General features: G+C 42.1%; 1 protein-coding gene across 1 annotated transcript; it reads left to right on the forward strand.

Moving 5' to 3' along the window:
• Nucleotides 1-1,936: 1,936 nt before the first annotated feature.
• LOC148685120 (uncharacterized) lies at nt 1,937-19,349 on the forward strand. The gene is made up of 9 exons (XM_088674577.1): nt 1,937-2,113; nt 11,165-11,332; nt 14,611-14,655; nt 16,269-16,424; nt 18,055-18,122; nt 18,287-18,329; nt 18,875-18,938; nt 19,060-19,074; nt 19,255-19,349. Exons 1-9 carry the CDS (start codon nt 1,937-1,939, stop codon nt 19,347-19,349), a joined length of 831 nt encoding a protein of 276 aa, XP_088530703.1.
• The last annotated feature ends 1,218 nt before the right edge of the window (nt 19,350-20,567 follow it).

Genomic DNA, 20,567 nt, shown 5'->3' on the forward strand with positions numbered 1-20,567 from the left:
ATCTGAAGGCAGCCCTGTTTAGGGACGTTTTTAAGGACTGATGTTTTTATTATTATTTTAGATATGTTGTAAGCCTCCCAGAGTGACTGGGGAAACCCAGCCAGATAGGCAGGATATAAAAATAACGTTATTACTATTGTTGTTATCACTGTGTGCTACAAATGAGTTTTCCTTTTGTACACTCTTGCTTCTTTGCGTTTAATTCAGTGGTGGAAAATATGCGTAAGTGGTATGACTAATAAGACTGAATTTGTGCTCAGAATCCACATGGGTGCAGGTTGCCATAATATTCACACTGAGATCTGAGAGACATACAGGGTTTCTCTGGAGGCTGGTGAAGAGCAAGGAAAGAAATGGAGAGGGATGAGGAAGCCATTTAGGAGTGTTTAGGTTGTGCATTGCTCCTAGATAATTCAGGCAGTGATACGGACTACTGACACAAGAAAGCACAGCAAGGGAAACTAGACTGGAGCATAACAGGAACTTGTAAAACATTATTTCTTACTTTCAGTGCGGTGTAGTGGTTAAGAGTGGTAGACTCGTAATCTGGGGAACCGGGTTTGCGTCTCCGCTCCTCCACATGCAGCTGCTGGGTGACCTTGGGCTAGTCACACTTCTTTGAAGTCTCTCAGCCCCACTCACCTCACAGGGTGAAAGGAGATTGTTAGCCGCTTTGAGACTCCAGGTAGTGATAAAGCGGGATATCAAATCCAAACCCTCCTCCTCCTCCTCCTCCTCCTCCTCCTCCTCCTCCTCCTCCTCCTCCTCCTCCTCCTCCTCCTCCTTCTTCTTCTTCTTCTTCTTCTTCTTCTTCTTCTTCTTCTTCTTCTTCTTCTTCCTCCTCCTCCTCCTCCTCCTCCTCCTCCTCCTCCTCCTCCTTCTTCTTCTTCTTCTTCTTCTTCTTCTTCTTCTTCTTCTTCTTCTTCTTCTTCTTCTTCTTCTTCTTCTTCTTCTTCTTCTTCTTCTGCATCCAGACTGACAGTATTTCGCTGGAGGGATTCAAAAACACACTGTACCTTTGGAATTTGCATTTAAAGCGGAATAAATGGTTCTATTGCCCCATCCTATGACAACAAATCCACTTTTGAAAATAGACTTCCGCTCGTGCTCGTGGGAGTTATGGCTGACCCGTACCATCGCTCCCGACTCCCATGAGGAATTTTGGCGGCTGCCAGGGGAGTAAGGCAGTCCCCTGACCCCCCCGGGGGTGACGGGGGGGGCCGCTGGCCCGCGGGTGCCCCTTAACCCACCCCGATTCCTGAAGGGGTGGGGGGGACTGGGCTAAGCACTCATGGGAGCCGGAACTCCTGGAGGCCCCCCATGCGAGCACGAACGCCATGATTAAGAAGAATAATTAGATTTAAAACCATGGACATGCTTCAAAGGAAAGGGAAGAAGATACTGCCAGGACTTTATCAGCTTCTGAGTGAGAAGAGCCGAGAGAGTATTTTATCAAGAGAAAAGAATGACTGGGGCGGAACGAAAAGGGAAGTGAACTTTCTATTTTCATATTTTAAGACGTACATATAACATTCCTGGACGGACTGCCTGACTATTTTAGACAAATGAGAAATGGAAATGAACTGTGTGGCATTGGATCTTATTTAAATAGAGGATTATCATTTGGTATGATTTTAGAAAATGTTTTTTTTAACTGGAAACCCCCCCTCCTCCCCGGAACGTTTATCAGTACTGCCTGAATGCTGCTGACGAGTGGGATTTACGAGCTGTGGCGTCTTTGGAATCTGAGAGCTAATTGTGGTTTAATCGGAGTCTCGGACTGCAGGGTTCAGCAGAAAGGTGAGGAAAGCTATAAATCAATTACGGCCCCTCGCTAAAAAGCTGTTCTCTCGCTAAGTTCATAATCAGTTTGGAAGAAGAAGGTACATCCCGAGGCACTCAAGATGGCGCTGAGTTGTGGCGTATGTGAAAATTGATGGATAGTAGCAGCCAAACGGGAGTCTCGGAGTGCGGGGACCAGCTGAAGGACGAGGAAGGCTGCAAGTCACATAATGTGAAACAGCTGTTCCACGCCAAAAGCTGGACTCGTGCAAAATCTATAAGAAGTTTGGAAGAAGAGTGCATAGAATCCGAGATTCCTAAAATGGCGCTGGTTTGTGTCGGACTGTTGACGTGGCAAGAAAGGCATACTGGACTAAGAGAGATTTATGGGGAGGTTGGACTGGATAAAAAACCCACACAGGAAAAATGGACAGTGTTAAATCTTGTTTGATGCTTATCTCAGAAGCTGCGACGAAAGATAAAAGAGAGAGGAAAACATCTAGAAGGATCATTGAAAAGATTGGGACTATGATGGATAACAGCAAGATTTTGACAATAGGATTAGGATGGCAATGTTAACAGCTGCTTAAAATCCCAGGACTTTGGAGCATGGGGAGTCGAAAAAAAATTGTTTTAAGGACTTGGCATAATATTTGGCTTAATTGATATGTATATGTATAATTGGATATAATTGAAATAATTGAATTGTTTTTTTTAATTGGAAAATTTAATAAAAAGTATTTATAAAAAAAAAACAAATCCACTTTTGAAAATAATCTGTCTTTTTGCAGTTTGCAACGTGACAGGGAAATGCATTGAAAAATGACATGGGACAAAGAAAGGGAAGACATGTAAATATCCCACAAGCAAACTGGGATGCTCATGGTTATATAACTGTAGTATGTTAATGTTGCTGGGAACTGCAGCATTGTGATGGGTAAACTACAGTTCCCACGATTCTTTGGGGGAAGTACTGTGCTTTAAATGTATGGTGCATATGCAGTCTTAATAGGTAAAGTAAAGCAATGACTTTCTTTTCAAATAGCCTGTATCACTGTGCAGAAGGACCTTTTGCCTCTGTGCTGATATTTCTTGGGATTCTAAGATACGGAAAACATATTATTATTTGATCACTGTTTCTTTTTTTGCTTTCCTTTCTGTGAAGGTTCTTTCCCCATGCGTTAGGGCCAAGGATGCAAAGCCTTTGGAATGTGGTTCTGATCTTCTTTTCCTGCGAAACCAGAGCCAGTATAGTCGATCCAGCTGTTGGGGAAGGAGGAGGAGAGTACCTGTTTGCAAATGGAAGCTATTTACCAGCTAGTAAAACGGTGAGACTAATCAGAACCGCGAGGAGTCAAGTCGGTTCATTTGCAAACAGAGAGGTCTATGCATCTATCACTGCAGGTATCAGTGACACTGCATTTAATGACTGTAAGTAACCAGCATGGCATATTACCATTGCATACACTCCCCTAACTGCCAGAAATAAACTCTTCCATCAGAAATACTGAATGAAAACAGGGATATGGCATTGCTTTTGCAGTTATTCTCTTTGAGGTTTCTTTCCTCTGTCACCTAAACCACAATTTCAAGCAGGGATGGGGAACCTCAGTCCTCCAGGCCAAATGCAGCCCTCTGTCTGGCCCTTAGAACCCTCCTAGGCCACCCCCCACTGGTCATTTGTTCAGCCTGGAATGTGTCCTTAAATTCTGATGGAATATAGAGATGGGGTATGTTAGTGTGCATAAATGACCCTAGCTGCACAAATATTTTAAATTAAAAAAAATTCCTTCCAGTAGCACCTTAGAGACCAACTAAGTTCGTCATAGGTTTGAGCTTTCGTGTGCATGCACACTTCTTCAGATACCATGCACGTGAAAGTTCATACCGATGACAAACTTAGTTGGTCTCTAAGGTGCTACTGGAAGGAATTGTTTTAAATTTTTTGTTTCGACTACGTCAGACCAACATGGCTACCTACCTGTAACAAATATTTTAAAAAAATCATTCCTTGCTCTGCCCACCTTTACCTATGTTTTCACCCGATGCTGGTATATGGACCTTGGAAGCTGGCCCAGAAGGGAATGCATGTTAAGTGTAATTGTTTAATGCACATTAAAATGGGAAATAACTCTTGTGATGTGTCTGTATGCATGCATGGCATGGAAATTTCCACTGAAGCTAAATTGGAGCTGAGTAGACAGACTAACAGTTGATCATTAAGTGAGGCTGTATCTCTGCTGAGTCAGTCACAAAGTGTTTAACTTCAACCACATGAAAAGTATACTGTCTATGCGTATGCTATGGTAATTTGTAGGGCTTCATCTTGGGTGGAGCAAGTTTTGTTCTGAAACTGCTGAGGAGAATATTGCTAATTTCTTTCCAGGAAAACAGCCTCAGGCTAATGGAGGGTGTTTGGAGGAGAGGCAGAGCTTTGATTTTTAGCTCTGGGTGGAAGAGGTTTTTTATTCTAAGTAAGATATTTTACCTGTGCTGGGATCAGCATATGATATTATGCAACTATTGAGTGTAACTTTGTTGTTTTTAAGTTTTTATGGAGTTAAGTTCTGTAAGTAATGCTTTTGAACCATATTTTTGGAATGGGGAATTTTTATTTCAAAGAAGAGCAAATTTTTATTTATCCAATTTGCTTCCATATGCACAATATTAATAACCTCAATAATGCAGCCCTCAGGCTGAGAAAGATTCACCATTCCTGATTTAAGACTCCCTCTTGCACAAGGTGAGTCTTTATTCAATGATCAAAACATGCAAATTGTCTTTCTGGATTGGACCAGGTGTTCATTTTTATCTAGCATTCTGCTGCAAACAGTGGCCAGTCAAATGGCAAAAGATGTAGGTGATAAGACTTCCTTTGTTGCTATTTTCCTAAACGTCTGGTGGTTTCACAGTTTATTCTGGATCCCTGAAACATGGCATCAATTTCCCACAAGCCATTCCCCACCAACCCCCCAGTGCTAGGAGCCCTGCTCAGGTCGAGAAAACAACAACAGCTGACCTTCTTTTGCAATTTAAAAGTTTGTAGTTGAATCCAGCATTTACAGGCAGAAGAGATAACACCGTGTACAAAAGTTCCCCCCTTCCCACTTTATCTCCTTGCTTTGCAAAGATTCTCTATTTATCATAAAGTAATAGATGCCTTAAATCATGGTCAGCCTTTTCTCTGGGAATTTGTCAGGTTATTTAACTGTGATGATGGATCGTTGTGATACCCCAGCCCTTGCATTTTGTGACCTTCCGTGTTCTCCGACTCCCTTAAAGTTGGTATGTGCGGAAGTCAGTGTACCACCTCCTACTTTCAGATATACAAGGCTTACTGTCAGAGGTGATCCAGCAACTGCTGCCACTGGACATAACAAACTCACTGCCGAAGACAATCAAAGATGTAAGTGAGCTCTTAAAAGGCAGAGAAGACACAAAACTGACTGGAAGCTTGAGAAACAAGGCAGACGAAACAGAGATGCTCAAAGTGATACAAAGTATAACGCAGTAAGTATATCACTGCCTTCAGACAGCTCTCATCATGATTGGCATGCATAGCCCAGACCAGGGCGGTATCTTTACAGATGTTATAGGCTATGCTCTGCCCTCAAAGCCTATATATATATATATTCAGGTGCCCCTACAATAGGGGTGGGGAAACTGTGGCCCACCAGATGTTCTTGGATTTCAGTTCCCATCAGTCCCAGCCATTGTGGTCAATGGTCAGGGATTATAGGAGCTGTAGTCTGGCAACATCTGGAGAGCTGCAGGTTTTCCATACCTGCTCTAGAGCAATGCACCATGGGATATAATATTTGCCTGATGCAATGTCATCTAACCTCCCTGCAAACCAATCAAAATGGATGCTCAGCGTTGTCATATCTACCCACCAACAAATTAGGATAAATAAACAGATTATCTGGAAGCAACATCGTCTTTGCTTTAGACAAGGGGTACCAAGGCACCCCCCCCCAAGACCTGTCTTTACAAGCAAGCTAGTTACAGATGAAGGTGGTTGCTAGACGCAACAATGGGTCATTGATTGTCTTTCAGTCTGGTAAGGAATCCAATGATTCTTTCATTACTATTCAGTTCTCACCAGAAGTCTGCTTGGGGGGAGGAGAGATTGCAGTAAAAGACCTGCTTGGCTGTCTCTTCTCAATACTCTCCCTGCTTTTTTTCAGCTTGGCCATTACAAAAATTACAATTCTTCCAACTTTGATGAAGTTTTCTTCTGGTGACAAGGTCCACCTTTCCCTTCCAGTCGAAATTTCCATAAAAGGTGAAAGGTAAGTGTCCAAAGAGATTGGGCTGACAGCCAGAAGAGCATCAAACACACCTTTGCATTTCTAACAGTTGGCTTGAGCTGCAAAACGGCACAGGCAGAAGTCCATAGATACCCTTTCATGAAGTTACACTGTGGCTGCTGTCAAGAGAAATCTTGCCTGAACCTTGGCAATAGGAAGTCAAAGAGCCCCGTTGTCACCTGTGCCCAGTAGCTCATTTCCATCCACAATGTGTACTATTGTGCCCTGATGTCAGTTAAAGTTCCTGAACAAATGTTCATCCCAAGATAAACGTTCAAAAATGTTTAATAGAATTATGGAGTTGCAAGTGGCCTTACGGGTCATCTACTCCAACCCTCCGCTTTATATGGGGTATGCAATGTATGACACAACTACTAGACTAGAGCATCCCTGACAGATGACCACCCAGCCTCTGATTTAAAAGCAGCAGTGAAGATGAAGGGCCCACCACCTCCCAAGGAATTCAGTTTGACAGCTGAACAGGTCTTACAATTAGAACGTTACACATGACGCTTAACCAAAATCTGCTTCCTTGCAATTTCCAGCCATTGGTTCTCGTCCTGCCTTTCAAGCATCAACCAAATAGTTTGTTTGTAAATTGGCTCATTAGCCGCACAAGACAAAGTACCTTTATTGAAAAGTAAATTGCACTTTGCTGAATGGGACTTACTGTCTGGCAAATGTGCTTAGGGTTGCAGGGTATGATATAAAAATGGGCTGCCCCTGTGAAATGGTTGGTTACCACTGTTTAATATGTTTTAGAGGGCAAATGAATTGTCCATAGGGATGATTAATCTCTGTGAATTCCTATGCAGAATGGGATCGTTACATCTTGAATGAATGTGTGCATTGGTTCTAAGTCTTAGCAGACTAAGTTTTATGTTGCTAGTATTTTTAAATGAAATATATATATAAAATTTAAAGTCCAGTAGCACCTTGGAGACCAACTAAGTTTGTTCTTGGTATAAGCTTGCATGCACATGAAAGTTTATACCAAGAACAAACTTAGTTGGGCTCTAAGGTGCTACTGGACATTTTTAAATATATTTTTAAATATATTTCGACTGCGTCAGACCAACACGGCTACCTACCTGAATTTTTAAATTAAGTTGGAGATGTTATGTTTGCTGGAAATTGTATGTTAAAATTCAGATTATGTGTTGGGATTAAATTTGTGGGTTGTTTTGGTTTTTATTGTTTTATTTTGATATGTTAGCTGCATTTGGAAAATTAGGTCTATTTTTGAAGAAAATAAAATAGTTGTCCAACACATTTTGCACTTCTCCAAATAATGTGACATAGTTTCTCATCAAAATACACATTTACAGGCTAATCTTCTAGATAAAATAAGTGTTTTGCATACGTACTTTGAGAGAAAATGCACATTACAATATACTTTGAAATGATTTAAATTAATAATAATAATAAATTCATATAAGTGCAGAGATGGAACAGAACAGAATTATGGTTAAAACATGATAAAATGACAGAGACCAGAACTATAATCTGTTAATCCTTAATGTCTATAGTCTTGGCTCTAACTCAAATCTGATTACGTACATTGGGAATTTCTTTGAAATAAAATTCTAAGGAACAAAAATATTATTAACAGCCCAACTCAATGGTGATGGCTTTCATAGGAATGCAGATGCAGTCATTAAGAGTTGTTGTTGTTCTGCCAACATCCCGAGCCCTTGTAAAAAAAGAGAAAATTTGCTTATTTGCTTTTCCTTGGAGTTTAGCACCAAGAGTGGCGTCTTCAGTTCTGAAGTGAAAGTCAAGATTGATGTTGTATCCAAACTACTCTGGGATTCTTCCAAGAATCAGATATTCATCATTGAAGCTTCAAGGATCTTTATCAATGATATTCACGTCAAACAGCAAAAGAGGTGAATGGGGAAGATAATTCATACTCTGGTAACTGAAGAAGGTCATGAGCAGAGAAGGATACATTTCAAATACAAATCTGAGATAAAACCAAAGAGTAGAAATAAATAGCTGGCTCAGGCTCCTGCTGTTAGTGCCATTTTTCCAGGTTAAGCAGATAAGTTTCAGTCTAGATTTTAAATGCACCTCTGTTGGATTGGCCCATGAGTCTAACCCAAAGTGAAGAATAATGGCAAAAACTGCAGCAATTTTGATGATGATAAAATCTGATTGAACTTTGTGGCAACATTTTTGGCTGCAACCTAATTATACTCCGCAACTTTGCTAATTTACCATCAAACAGGCATTTTGTCTTCAGTTGTGGGTTTCTGCATGTGTAACTTGAAGACTATCAGGCCTCTTTCAAAGGTTGAAGTTAAAATTATTTTTCAGTGTTTGTACCTGCGGAATATACCCAGCCATTTGCCAGCAGCATATGTTCTCTAAATTTTTCATGTTCTTCCTTTATATCTGTATCCCTGTTTTGAAACCAACCTAGGTTTAAGCTTTAGAATGTGAGATAAGAATTGCAAAGCAATAGGAATACTGAAATTTCTACATGCTTATTGATCCTTATAATCAGTGTTGTCAATAATTCCTTTTGCTCAGTGTGGCTGGACCAGATGAGAACAACATGCAATCTGTGGTCTGGACAATTTTGATTGATGTGGTAAGCTGGGCAACTATTCTTTTCACGAATATATGTGTTTTTGTGCTCAATTTCCCTGAAATAATGCATCTTTGTACCAATTTTTTTATTGGAGAACTGCATCGTGAAATTCGGCGCAAATTTCAAAAGATAACTGTCTTTAAGTTTGCATGTTGGTTTGAGAAATGTGAATTATGTAGGTTCATGTGAACCACAGGAGTTTCTTCCTAATCAAGAGCATGCAACTCACAGTGGAGTAAAGTTGACAAAGTTCTCCAGCACTACGTTTTCTCTATTTGGGGACAAAAGTGTATCTCCCTTGCTTTGGGTTTACTATTACAGGATATACACAGAAGTTTCTGTGTTGCAGACACATAGGACATTTGGATCCTGATTTGTCTGCAGGGAGATTAGATGACCTTGACTATTTAAGGAGCATTTGCTGCGATTTGTTTGTGGGGAAGCTAGACAATGCTGTGTCAAAGCAAGTGTTATTCCACATTTTCCCTTTGCATTTCCCCAACACTTTCTTTCTTGCAAAAAGTCCAATGTTTGGGGGGAAGTGGGGTTGTTGTGCAAAACCTCCTGTTCAACTATAATTGTGCAACCTGGATTTGCTAATATGTGATTGAATCCCACCCAAAAATCACTACAGCCTAGAAGTGTCTGCAGGTATTCAGCCCTGATCTGAGTGAAATTCAGAAAATCCATAAGAAATTCCTAGGATAGCTAATTCATTGTGCAGTTCTATACCAAAATATGCATTTTACATGATTCTTCAAGAAGTCTCTCAGCACCTTGTTTCAGGAGGACTTGGTAACAGTCCTTTCCATTCCAAATTATTCTCTTCCTGACTTTGTGTGTTTGATTCTTTACTGTGTGCTCTACATCACTCTGTTTTACAGATCCATCACTGCATCCGATTGGTGGCTGACATCCTTAATGTGTCACTTCTGAGTACACTGGCTTGTAAGTTGCTGATGACATCGTCTTTTTCCAACAACCTTTGCTTCTGCTGGGGAGACTTTGTGGAACAGCCTAGCAGAAGCTAACAGATAACCTTGTTTGGAAACAGAAGATAAGAAATCAGCTGGTAACTCTCCAAGTGTTCTATGCCTTAAATTAGGTATGGTTATCTCACAGTGATTCGCCACCGTTTTATTAAGTCAATCCATCAATGGAAGTGGTCTGTATTCAGGAACACCAATTAACTCATTGAGCATTATAAGCAACAATTGCCCTTGTCTGATAACCTACCCTATTTCTTAGGCTTGAGGCAAATGGTTGAACTGAATGTACTTTTCAAGTCTGTTTTAACCTTACAATTTAAAGGAGCAGCATGAAAGAGGTGGCTCAGGTCCCAATAGCCACATGCTCTTTCATGGGTCTTGCACGTGATTCAACAATCTCTCTGTATTTCTCTGCAGCTGCAGTTCCTGTTGGAACATTTGGGACCATGCATTATGATCTAATAGGTTCCCCTAAAGTAAACGATAGGTATTTCCTGATTCCTTATCAGGCAAGTATTATTCTTGGCTTTGGAGAACAGGTTGCGTTATGAAATTCTGACTAATCCCCATATCTATAACCTCTTTTCTTGCCTCGTGATTGTGGCAATGGAAGTCAGGCGTAGATGTAGTTCTTGTGTGCCTTTCTGCTGCTGTTCCTGTTTTATTTCTCAAGGTCTGCCTTTATAAGAAGAAGCACATGGCACAGCTCTCTTGGGAAGGTACCATTTCAGGATATGTGGGGGGAGTGAATGGTACCCAACACCAGAAATTCCTAACAAAAGAAAACTAGTAGGTTGAGGGGAAAGGTAGACAAAAGGGAGAGGGAGAGGAAGAGAATGTGTGTGTGTGTTGGGTGAGAGGATAATCAGCCCAGCCTTAGCCAAAACTCCCCATCTGGGTCCATGGCCTTAAGTCTAATGACATCTGTAAGACTAAAGAGCACAGAGCTTGACTGAGGGTTAGAGTGTTGGTTTTATTTCTGTAGCTCTGTATTTTCCTGACTCATCCTTCACCACAAGATCCCAGGGTGGGATAAAGCAATAAAATATACAATCAAAACATGAATGAAACAGTGGTGACCATAAAACATTTAAAGACAATTCCACGTGTAAAAATAGTTTTAAAATAGTTCCAATACAGATGGGGATAAGATCTCCACTTAAAAGGCTTGCTGAAAGAGGAAGGTCTTTAGTAGATCCAAATGATAACAGATGGGGTCTGTCTAATACACAACAGGAGGGGAAACCAGCATGCTGAAGTCCTGATTCATGCAGAATCCTGAAGTTATCTGCAGGAGACCCTCTTCTGCAGAGCGCAGTGGTTGATTGGGTATATAAGGGGATAAAGTGGGTTTTTGAAATACAAGATTCTCAAACCAGCAAACAGAGTTCCTGCAAATAGTTGGGAAGGAGCCCTTTAAGGCTGATGTACTCTCTTTAAAGGATTAACAAAGATGTCCTGCATTTCCCCCTTGGATCTCCCACCAGGCTACATTTCAGGTTTCTCTGCCGGGAAACCCACACAGCACCACACTTTTCCAAGCGACTCCACAGTCTGGCACTAACTTCCACTTGACTCTGAGCAAGGATTTCATCAGCGCTGGGATTGCTGCCCTGACTGGAGGCTGCAGTGCCAACCTTACCAAAGGAGCAGGGGTAAAGTGGCCGTAACATTTGGGTTTCTGTGCTTCTATATGACACAGTGTTGGTGCTATACATTTTGTGGCTGTAGACGGAATGCTGCCAAAAACCACCTACTCTTAGCCATACATGTGCACCTGTGAGCCCTTGCAACTCCACTCCCCACACAGGTGATTCTATATTTTAGGAGCATGAAGGGGAGCAACAACGGGAGATGGATTCATATCTTGCTTGTGGGCATCTGTTTGGCTGCTGTAGAAAAGAGGATGCTGGCCTAAACAGACCTTTGCTCTGACCGGCCAGCAAGTCTCTTATGTTCTTGTTTCCCTTTCTCCCTTTACTTCTCTTATGCCCCCCCCCACCCTCTGATGGATCCATTGATGTTCTCACGAAAAGCGCCCCTTTCCATTCTAGAATCTGCTCTTCACCAAGGGCTGATAATTTTTTTTCACTGGCCTCTGTGGCTGTGCTTTTAACAGTAGCTTAGTGTACAGAAGCACCAGGCAAAGCTTTTACCAACCTAGAGATAACTATTAAAAGCTAATTTCTGTAGATTAAGCTTGTTGCCCAAGAGAAAAACGGGCAACCCCATCTCCATTACTTGTGCTTGTGTAGAGCTAGGTAGGGATGGTTGAATCTGTCATTTTTGGCTTCTCTTGATTTCTCATTTTTCCAATCTTAAATTCAGTTTATGACATTTCTGCAGCTATTTGCAGTATGTGTGTGTGTGTGTGTGTGTGTGTGTGTGTGTGTGTGTGTGTAAACTTTCTGAAAATTCACCAGCATTTTACTGCTAATTTCTGCTAATGAACCCAGTTTGCACCAGAGAAATACTTTCATTACAAGCTTGTTTCCAGCGATTGCTTTGATTATGTTCTTCCTCCATCATTTAAAAGCCTCATGCAAAGCTTACAGCTAACACTTAGAAAAACTTCAGGGAGATATGAAACTGCAGCAAACAACCACCCAAGCAATGGAACAGTAACTACAACTTCTATATTATAGTAGAGGTGGGGGACCTATGGTCCTCCACATGCTGCCGGGCTATATTGCCCATCATCCTTGATGGTTGCCCATGCTGGATGGGGCTGGAGTGCAATAACAGCTGAAGGACCACCAGCTCCCCTGCTATAGAGGACTGTCCCAAGGTTATCCATGGTAGATTTAGGGCAGGATGACTGGACATTTCCTGGTTTTGAGGATTGCTTCTATTTCTAGGACAGCATAGCCTCATAGAACATAAAAGGTCATCGTCAAGCCAGAGGATGCATAATTGGCTGTGCATCTCCTTCCTTCTATTGTAATTTCACCAGATCATTTTCAAGCACACTTTCTCTAAAAATAGCATGATGAATGGAAATGGTTTGCTCCTCATCCCCTGTCCTATCACTGATTGCCCCTAATTAGCTTTCTGCTTCCTGGCTTCTCCCTCTGAAATTGACTGTCTTGTTAAGAAAGTAATATTGTTTCTGTGGTCACTTTGAAGATATGTCTTGCAATGTCCCTTATTCCTGCCCTCATCTTTCATAATCAGACGCTTCTCCTTCTCCTTGCCTTTGCACACACCTTTTCTTTTGCTCATCTTGTTTGAGAGAGGGGCATTATGGTTTTGAGAGTGCAAAAGAACCGTTGTTCATTCAAATCTCATTTTATTTGTTCAAATGCCATTTCTCAAGTTGCTTCTCCCTATGCTTTGTGGATGAAGTTTAGTGCCAGGCTTATCAAAAAAAACGTACGAAGTAGGAAAATCCTGATTGTTCCAGCAAGTCTCCTCAACAATGGACTCCTAGAACCCATGACAATCAGGTGAAACAAAAAACCCCAAACAAAATGTGCTTGGACACAGACAACAGCCGATGACCACTAAGGCCGGTGGGGCAAAGGACAGAGCAGAGGGCAAGGCAGCTAACAGCAGGTAGAGCTAGTGCTAAGGGGAGCCAGAGGTCCCAATAGGAAGAGCACACTTGACACACAGAGATAACACTCATAATTTAAGCAATGGGACAGGGAAAGAAAAGATAGGGCTAGAGGTTAGGTGGGGGAGAAAGAGGTTAAGGGTTGGGTGCTCTTGGAGACAGGAGAGGGAGAGGGAGAGGGAGAGGGAGGGAGGGAGAGAGAGAGATATTAAGTGGCAGGAGGGGGCAGGGCCCAAGAGGCGGAAGACAGACCAATGCAAGGGGCTGTGAGAGAGGAGAAATAGAGAGGCCAAGGGGAGGGGGGAGCTTTTCTTTTTTATATAATAATTTTTATTGATTTTAATATAAACAAAACAAAACATAATATACATACTGTCAAAGCACTTTCCCCCTTAATAATCTTGCTGAGCCTCAAGGGGTGCCGGCTCCGGGGGCCGAGAAGGGTTAGCAAAGTCTTTCTTTCTCTCGGGTTCCACAATCAGACAATTTCCCTTTCGGCTTTGGAATATTTAATGCGCCTCTTGATTCCCCATTAGGAAGAGATCGACTTCCGTTTTTTTGAATCTCTTCCTATTTTTCCAATTTATTTTTCCGAATTTGTTTCAAAGTTCCAATTAGAGATTTCACTTACTTTTTTCCAGTCTTAGTTGTTCTTTGGAAAAATCCACCGTTAACAGGCAGAAGACTCGAGGCTTCGCTTCTTCGGAGGTAACGATGTTGTCCAAAATGGCTCCCGCGACTCTTCACTCCGCTGTCTCTCAGGGACTCTACTGGGTCTCTGGGCAGCGGAGGAATCGCGAAACGGAGCTCCGCTGGACTCTAAGCCCCCGGGACGCTCTTCCCGGGGTTCTTTCGGGGAATCCACGTGCCCCGCGGAATCCCCCCCCCTCCGCGATGCCAGGGACTTCGGAGCTCGAGGTCCCTGCGTCCTCTGGCCGGCGCAACGGACCGGAAGTGTGGGAGTGGGGAGCTTTTCTGTGCTGCACTGCAAGTAAGGAAGTCCTTTTCTCACAGCACAACACAGAAGCCAAACTCTCTTGTCAGGGTTCCTTGTCCCTGCTTTAAAGCAAGGCAACACAGTGTCCCTTCCGCTGTTTCCCATCCAGCCTCCAAAGTGGTGTGTTAGCTCATACAGTATTGGAGTTATTTGGTTACAACTACGTACGCAAGCCCTTTTTGTATGCAGAGTGAAAGGAGAGAGGAAGAGAGACAGAGTGAATGGTTCTAACATGGGAGAAGGGAAGAGGGCGCTCAAGCTGCTGTTTGGTGGGTGGCCTTTTTGATTTCTCCTGTTGGCCTGCTAGCCCTGAATGAGAGTGTTTCAGAAATTAATTAGAGATATCCAAAGCTGGTTCACTTTACTATTCCCTTTATCAGCAGAAACAACTTGTGACAACTGACTTGGCAAGTGCAATTACAAAGGTTAGTGTGTTTTCTTTTTATGCTCCTTTGGCAATAGGCCATTCAAATCAAGCACTTGATCTTCCCGCAGTTTGGTCAGATTCATGTTAGTAGCTTCGAGAACACTGTCCAACCATCTCATCCTCTGTCGTCCCCTTCTCCTAGTGCCCTCAATCTTTCCCAACATCAGGGTCTTTTCCAGGGAGTCTTCTCATCTGATGAGGTGGCCAAAGTATTGGAGCCTCAGCTTCAGGATCTGTCCTTCCAGTGAGCACTCAGGGCTGATTTCCTTCAGAATGGATAGGTTTGATCTTCTTGCAGTCCATGGGACTCTCAAGAGTCTCCTCCAGCACCATAATTCAAAAGCATCAATTCTTCGGCGATCAGCCTTCTTTATGGTCCAGCTCTCACTTCCATACATCACTACTGGGAAAACCATAGCTTAAACTATACGGACCTTTGTCGGCAAGGTGATGTCTCTGCTTTTTAAGATGCTGTCTAGGTTTGTCATTGCTTTTCTCCCAAGAAGCAGGCGTCTTTTAATTTTGTGACTGCTGTCACCATCTGCAGTGATCATGGAACCCAAGAAAGTAAAATCTCTCACTGCCTCCATTTCTTCCCCTTCTATTTGCCAGGAGGTGATGGGACCAGTGGCCATGATCTTAGTTTTTTTGATGTTGAGCTTCAGACCATATTTTGCGCTTTCCTCTTTCACCCTCATTAAAAGGTTCTTTAATTCCTCCTCACTTTCTGCCATTAAGGTTGTGTCATCAGCATATCTGAGGTTGTTGATATTTCTTCTAGCAATCTTAATTCCAGTTTGGGATTCATCCAGTCCAGCCTTTTGCATGACGAATTCTGCATATAAGTTAAATAAGCAGAGAGACAATATACAGCCTTGTCGTACTCCTTTCCCATTTTTGAACCAATCAGTTGTTCCATATCCAGTTCTAACTGTAGCTTCTTGTCCCACATAGAGATTTCTCAGGAGACAGATAAGTTGATCACTCCCATTTCTTTAAGAACTTGCCATAGTTTGCTGTGGTCGACACAGTCAAATGCTTTTGCATAGTCAATGAAGCAGAAGTAGATGTTTTTCTGGAACTCTCTAGCTTTCTCCATAATCCAGCGCATTTTGCAATTAAAGATATACTGAGAGTCATTAAAGCTCCATTGAACTCAGTGAGGCTTTCTTTTGAGAAGATATTGATAGGATTGCCCGCTTATGTAGTGCAGGACATAACTAAGCCATTCAACCCAAAGTTTGTTTGCTTAAAAAAAGAAGTGCTTAATACAAATTTGCATAAATAAAGCCAGCAGGCAATTACTGTTGTTGCATACAAAGTCTAACTAATTAGCTGCCTAGATGCAGTGATATGCTTGCCTAAGTATTAGAATCTTATATGCTTGTTAAGCTTGGAATCTGCTGAATATATATTTGCATTAAAAGCTCTTTTGGTAGCAGAACCTGAACACAGTGTCTGCATTCTAAATCACATTGTCTCATGAGACCATTCTTTAGGGTAATAGTCATGGAAATTGTGTCGTGTCCTAATGGGAACGAAGGTCTGTAGAAGTGGCAGACACACACACATACATACCAGAAGCTCATGACACCTTGCCTTCTCTTGCAGATTTCTGAGCACTTCCCTGCTCCACAACCTTTGGTGGTAAAGATAAGAGGCTCAAATTTTCCACTCATTTCCATAGACAGCCAGAGTGTTGTGGTGAAACAGCCTCTTTTCTCTGATGTGTTTGTACGTGGTCAGTCTGTCCTGCATTGGGAAGTTGTGAGTATTGAAGCAAAACACCTGCATGACCTCTATTTTATTTATTTATCTAAAGAAGTTCTCCTCTTCATCAAAAGCAGAGATAGGAACCAGGGTCTTTCAGATGTTGACTGGCTACAACTCCAACAACCTCTGTCAATTGGCCATGCTGATGAGAGTTGGGAGTCAAACAGCAATTGGAGAGCCACAGGTTCCCAATCTCTGATCAAAAGATTCCAGGAGCAGTGTAAACCAATAAATACTGCATGGGATCTGGCACTGTGAGAACAGGATGTTGGGCTTGATGAGCCATTGATCCGATCCATCAGGCTCTTCTCATGTTCTTAAATAAACTTTGCAAAATGCAGAAAAAAACAAGAATTGCACAGCACATTGACCACGGTGCACTAATTATATTCTGCCGATGGCCACGTTCACCTCAACTAACACTCCCTTATACAGTGGAACCTCGGTTTATGAACACCTCGGGTTATGAATTTTCGGTTTATGAACGCCGCGGACCCATCTGGAACGGATTAATTCACTTTCCATTACTTTTAATGGGAAAGTTCGCTTCAGTTTATGAACGCTTCAGTTTATGAACAGACTTCCGGAACCAATTACACCCATGTTTCAGTTTACGAACGCTTCAGTTTAAGTACTTCGCGGACCCGTCTGGAACGGATTAATCCACTTTCCATTACTTTCAATGGAAATGGTCGCTTCAGTTTATGAACGGTTACTCCGCGGACCGTCTGGAACGGATTAATCCACTTTCCATTACTTTCAATGGGAAAGTTCGCTTCAGTTTATGAACGCTTCAGTTTATGAACAGACTTCCGGAACCAATTGTGTTCATAAACCGAGGTACCACTGTACATGCAAGATTCATACACATGCCCCCATACAGTAAACACAAACTTGTCAGATTATCCTAGCCAGATTATCACTGACAAAGCAATGGCCAATTCCCGTTGAATAGAAAATAATAATAATAATAATAATAATAATAATAATAATAATAATAATAATAATAATACCCCACCCACTCTGGGTGGCTTCCAACAGAATATAAAAAACATAATGAAACATCAGGCATTAAAACTTCATGACACAGGGCTGCCTTCAAATATCTTCGAAAAGTCATAATTGTTTATCTCTTTCAAATAGTTCACTCATAATAGGATGGTCTTGTGTTGTATGTCACTTGATGTACGTAGAAATGAATGTTGTTCCCTATGCAGCCAGAGTAAATTAAGTTTCTTTTATAAATAATAATAATAAAGAAATAGAAAAGAGGGGTGCGCGTGCTATAATCCATGCATGTATGCATGCAACTCCCAGCAGTTTCTTGCCCCCCCCCCGACACAAACTTGTTACGTGATCTACAACAAACAGAACAGCAATAACAACAAAGCTAAGACTTTCTAGAGAGGTAGCATTTGCTGTGCTGGTCTAGGTTCCACAATTTTAATACATATATTATGGTATAAGGTTTACATCTGATGAAGTAGACGCTAGTCTGTGGTGCCATAATAAATTTGTTAGCCCTTAAGATGCCACAACACCTTTTTTTAAACAGCTAAGACTGTAATTGAGGCTGTGCCAGTCCAGCCATTTGCAATGATACATATTTTTGTTATTGTTGCAGATCATCACCTTCAATGCAAAGCTCTCAGCTTCTAATGGCAAAGTGTTAATCTCTTTGTCACAAAAGAGGTATCAGTATTTTTCTTACTACTGTAGATTTGTTTTCAGTTAGTAGTGAGAGATTGTTAGCAGCTAGTAGAAATAAGGAATACAACCATGGCACACTGGTTGAAAGCCACTGCTTTCATAGCTTGCATTTCCCAGCCTAAACTGATTGCTATCTTTCCCTGTAGCTTTGATGGTGTTCAGGCATCCTCATCTGTTGGTTCTACCAATGTAAGTCTTCTCTTCAAGGCCTGAAATATGCTACAGGCAAATCAATCTATTTTGCATGAAACAATAGGGTGTGCTGTATAGCATGAGCCTTCAATGCACAACCTGATCCAAGAGGGCTTGAGGATATTGACTGCATGTTTTATAGCCAGATACTCTAGTCTAGGAGGAGGTAAAGTTCTCTCTACTCCAAGTGTATCTTTGCCTACATGTCTTCTTGTTCCGCGCATTCTGCACAAACTTATCTACCTGGCTTAGGTACAGCTTTGTGGTTTGGCATCTGAGAATGAAAGCTGAATACACCCTAGCCACCAGGCAAATGGGTTATTAATGGATTATGTGAAAAGCTTCCTGATGAAGCTGACTGTGCATGGATTTCAATAGATCACTTGAATCCACTTTTATTATAGTCCTTAAAAGACAGCCCAATCCTTACAAAAAAAAATTCTTAAAGTACATGTGGTGGATATATATGGATTTAAAATGTGTACTAAATGTGGGAGTCAGGCATTTATATGATTCTACTTAAAGAGTGTCCTATATTCCAGGCCCAGAAGCTCCATGAGTACATCTACAACCTTCATACAAACAGCTTCCTACCAGCCATGAATGGTAAGCCAGGCAGCTGTTTTACAGAAAACAGAGGGCTTCAGCTGAGGGAACAGGAGCTAACATTTCATGAGGGGCTGCTCAACTAAGTAATGACGTGTCCATTGGCTGTTCTCTGTTCTAGGCATGCTCAGGAGAGGTTGGGAAGGCCCATGGGAACGTACCATTGAGGGGCTCCCACTGAGTAGAGTTGCCTGTCTTTCCTCATCTGTGTCCTCCTCAAGGTAGTGTGTTGGGCTGGGTACTTCCATCTGTTATTGGAATAAATACTGGTACCTCAAAGGAATAATTTAAACACCTATAATTTCTCTCTTCTTAGGATGGTCTAGTGATTTCAATGTGACCAATCAAATCAGCAGCACCTTGAAGAGGCAGAATGTTAAGAGAGTTCATCAAATGTTCACTTCAAACTGATTGGATTATACGTCCCAGTGTTCTGGGATTTATCATATTTCAACTGCCAAACTTCAGGGTGATGGTTGTTAATTCAGTTTGTTGTAGGTACCACATTTCTTGTATATCCTGTAATAAAGGCCTCACATGACCCTCTAAGTGTGTAAGGGCTGAGAGCATCACCTCTTGGTAGGAGGGACACCAATATGCATGAATCATAGAATTGTAGAGTTGGGAGGAACCCAATGGGTAATCCAATCCAACCACCTGCAGTGCAGAAGTCATACCCTGACAAATGATACGGTTAGTTCCCTGTCTCATCTTCTGCTAGTGGCTTTTTATGGTACCTTTTAAAAAAGCCAGGTGGACAGTGTACAAAAAAGGTCATTAACCCAAAATGATGCAATAGGGATTGCTAGTACTCAGAAATAACTTCAGGCTCTGCTCATTAAAGTAACAACTTCTCAGTAGCCAGGAAAGCTGCAGAATATTAAAAGGTTGTGTTTATTTGAATTGTTTGCTGTGATTGGAAGCTTAAATTTGGAAATAAGTTCTGTCCACAGTCCTCCTTTCTCTTCCTGCTCCTGCAGCCTCTTCCTGCACGTCTTGTTGCCACAGCCACTACATCACTCTTGCCTCCCCCTTCACTTCTGTGATTGCACCCAACCAAATGCAGCTTTTCTCCTGTGGTCAACAGCTGTTAACCCAGAGTGCTGTTATACCTGACCCTGACCATTGTGTTCCTGAAAGGTCCTGCTAATGCTCCCTCTGGCAAGTCATGCTGAGCTGCCCAGAGCACAGTCACTTTCTTCCCTTATTGAGCATGCCAGGCACCTTTCCGCACAGTTCCTGTGTTGACATGATGCCCTTCTGCTACACAGATGGGGGGAGATGGTGGCTGCTCACTGCCACTCCCAGATAGACAGTCTGGTTCATCTATTATGCAGCAAACATAACAGGGCAGTTCTGCTGGAGAGATGAGGAGCGTCAGGCACACAGCAGGAAGGAACCCCATGGCCTTTCCCCTGCTATTGTGCCTTTCTTGACTCCGACTCATTTTCTCACTCTCCCAGCTGTGATGACCACATGGGCAGACCTGGCTTTGGCCCTCCTGCTCTGTGGTGGGGAAAACTGGGCTTCAAAGACACCAAGAGAATGTGTAGATTTATGCAAGTGTGGTGCCAGAAGAGTCCCAAGGCAAGAGCCTTCTCAGGGATGGATGCAGAAATGCTAAAGCTG

Source organism: Zootoca vivipara, chromosome 7 (genome assembly GCF_965207765.1).
Source record: "Zootoca vivipara chromosome 7, rZooViv2.hap1.1, whole genome shotgun sequence".
Classification (NCBI taxonomy): Eukaryota; Metazoa; Chordata; class Lepidosauria; order Squamata; family Lacertidae; genus Zootoca; species Zootoca vivipara.

Coding starts and splice junctions, on each gene's coding strand:
- LOC148685120 (XM_088674577.1), top strand. CDS start 1,937: ATGGATAGTAGCAGCCAAACGGGAGTCTCGGAGTGCGGGGACCAGCTG. Junction 2,114..11,164: donor AGATTCCTAAAATGGCGCTG/GTTTGTGTCGGA, acceptor ATCTCCCACCAG/GCTACATTTCAGGTTTCTCT. Junction 18,123..18,286: donor ATCTCTTTGTCACAAAAGAG/GTATCAGTATTT, acceptor CTTTCCCTGTAG/CTTTGATGGTGTTCAGGCAT.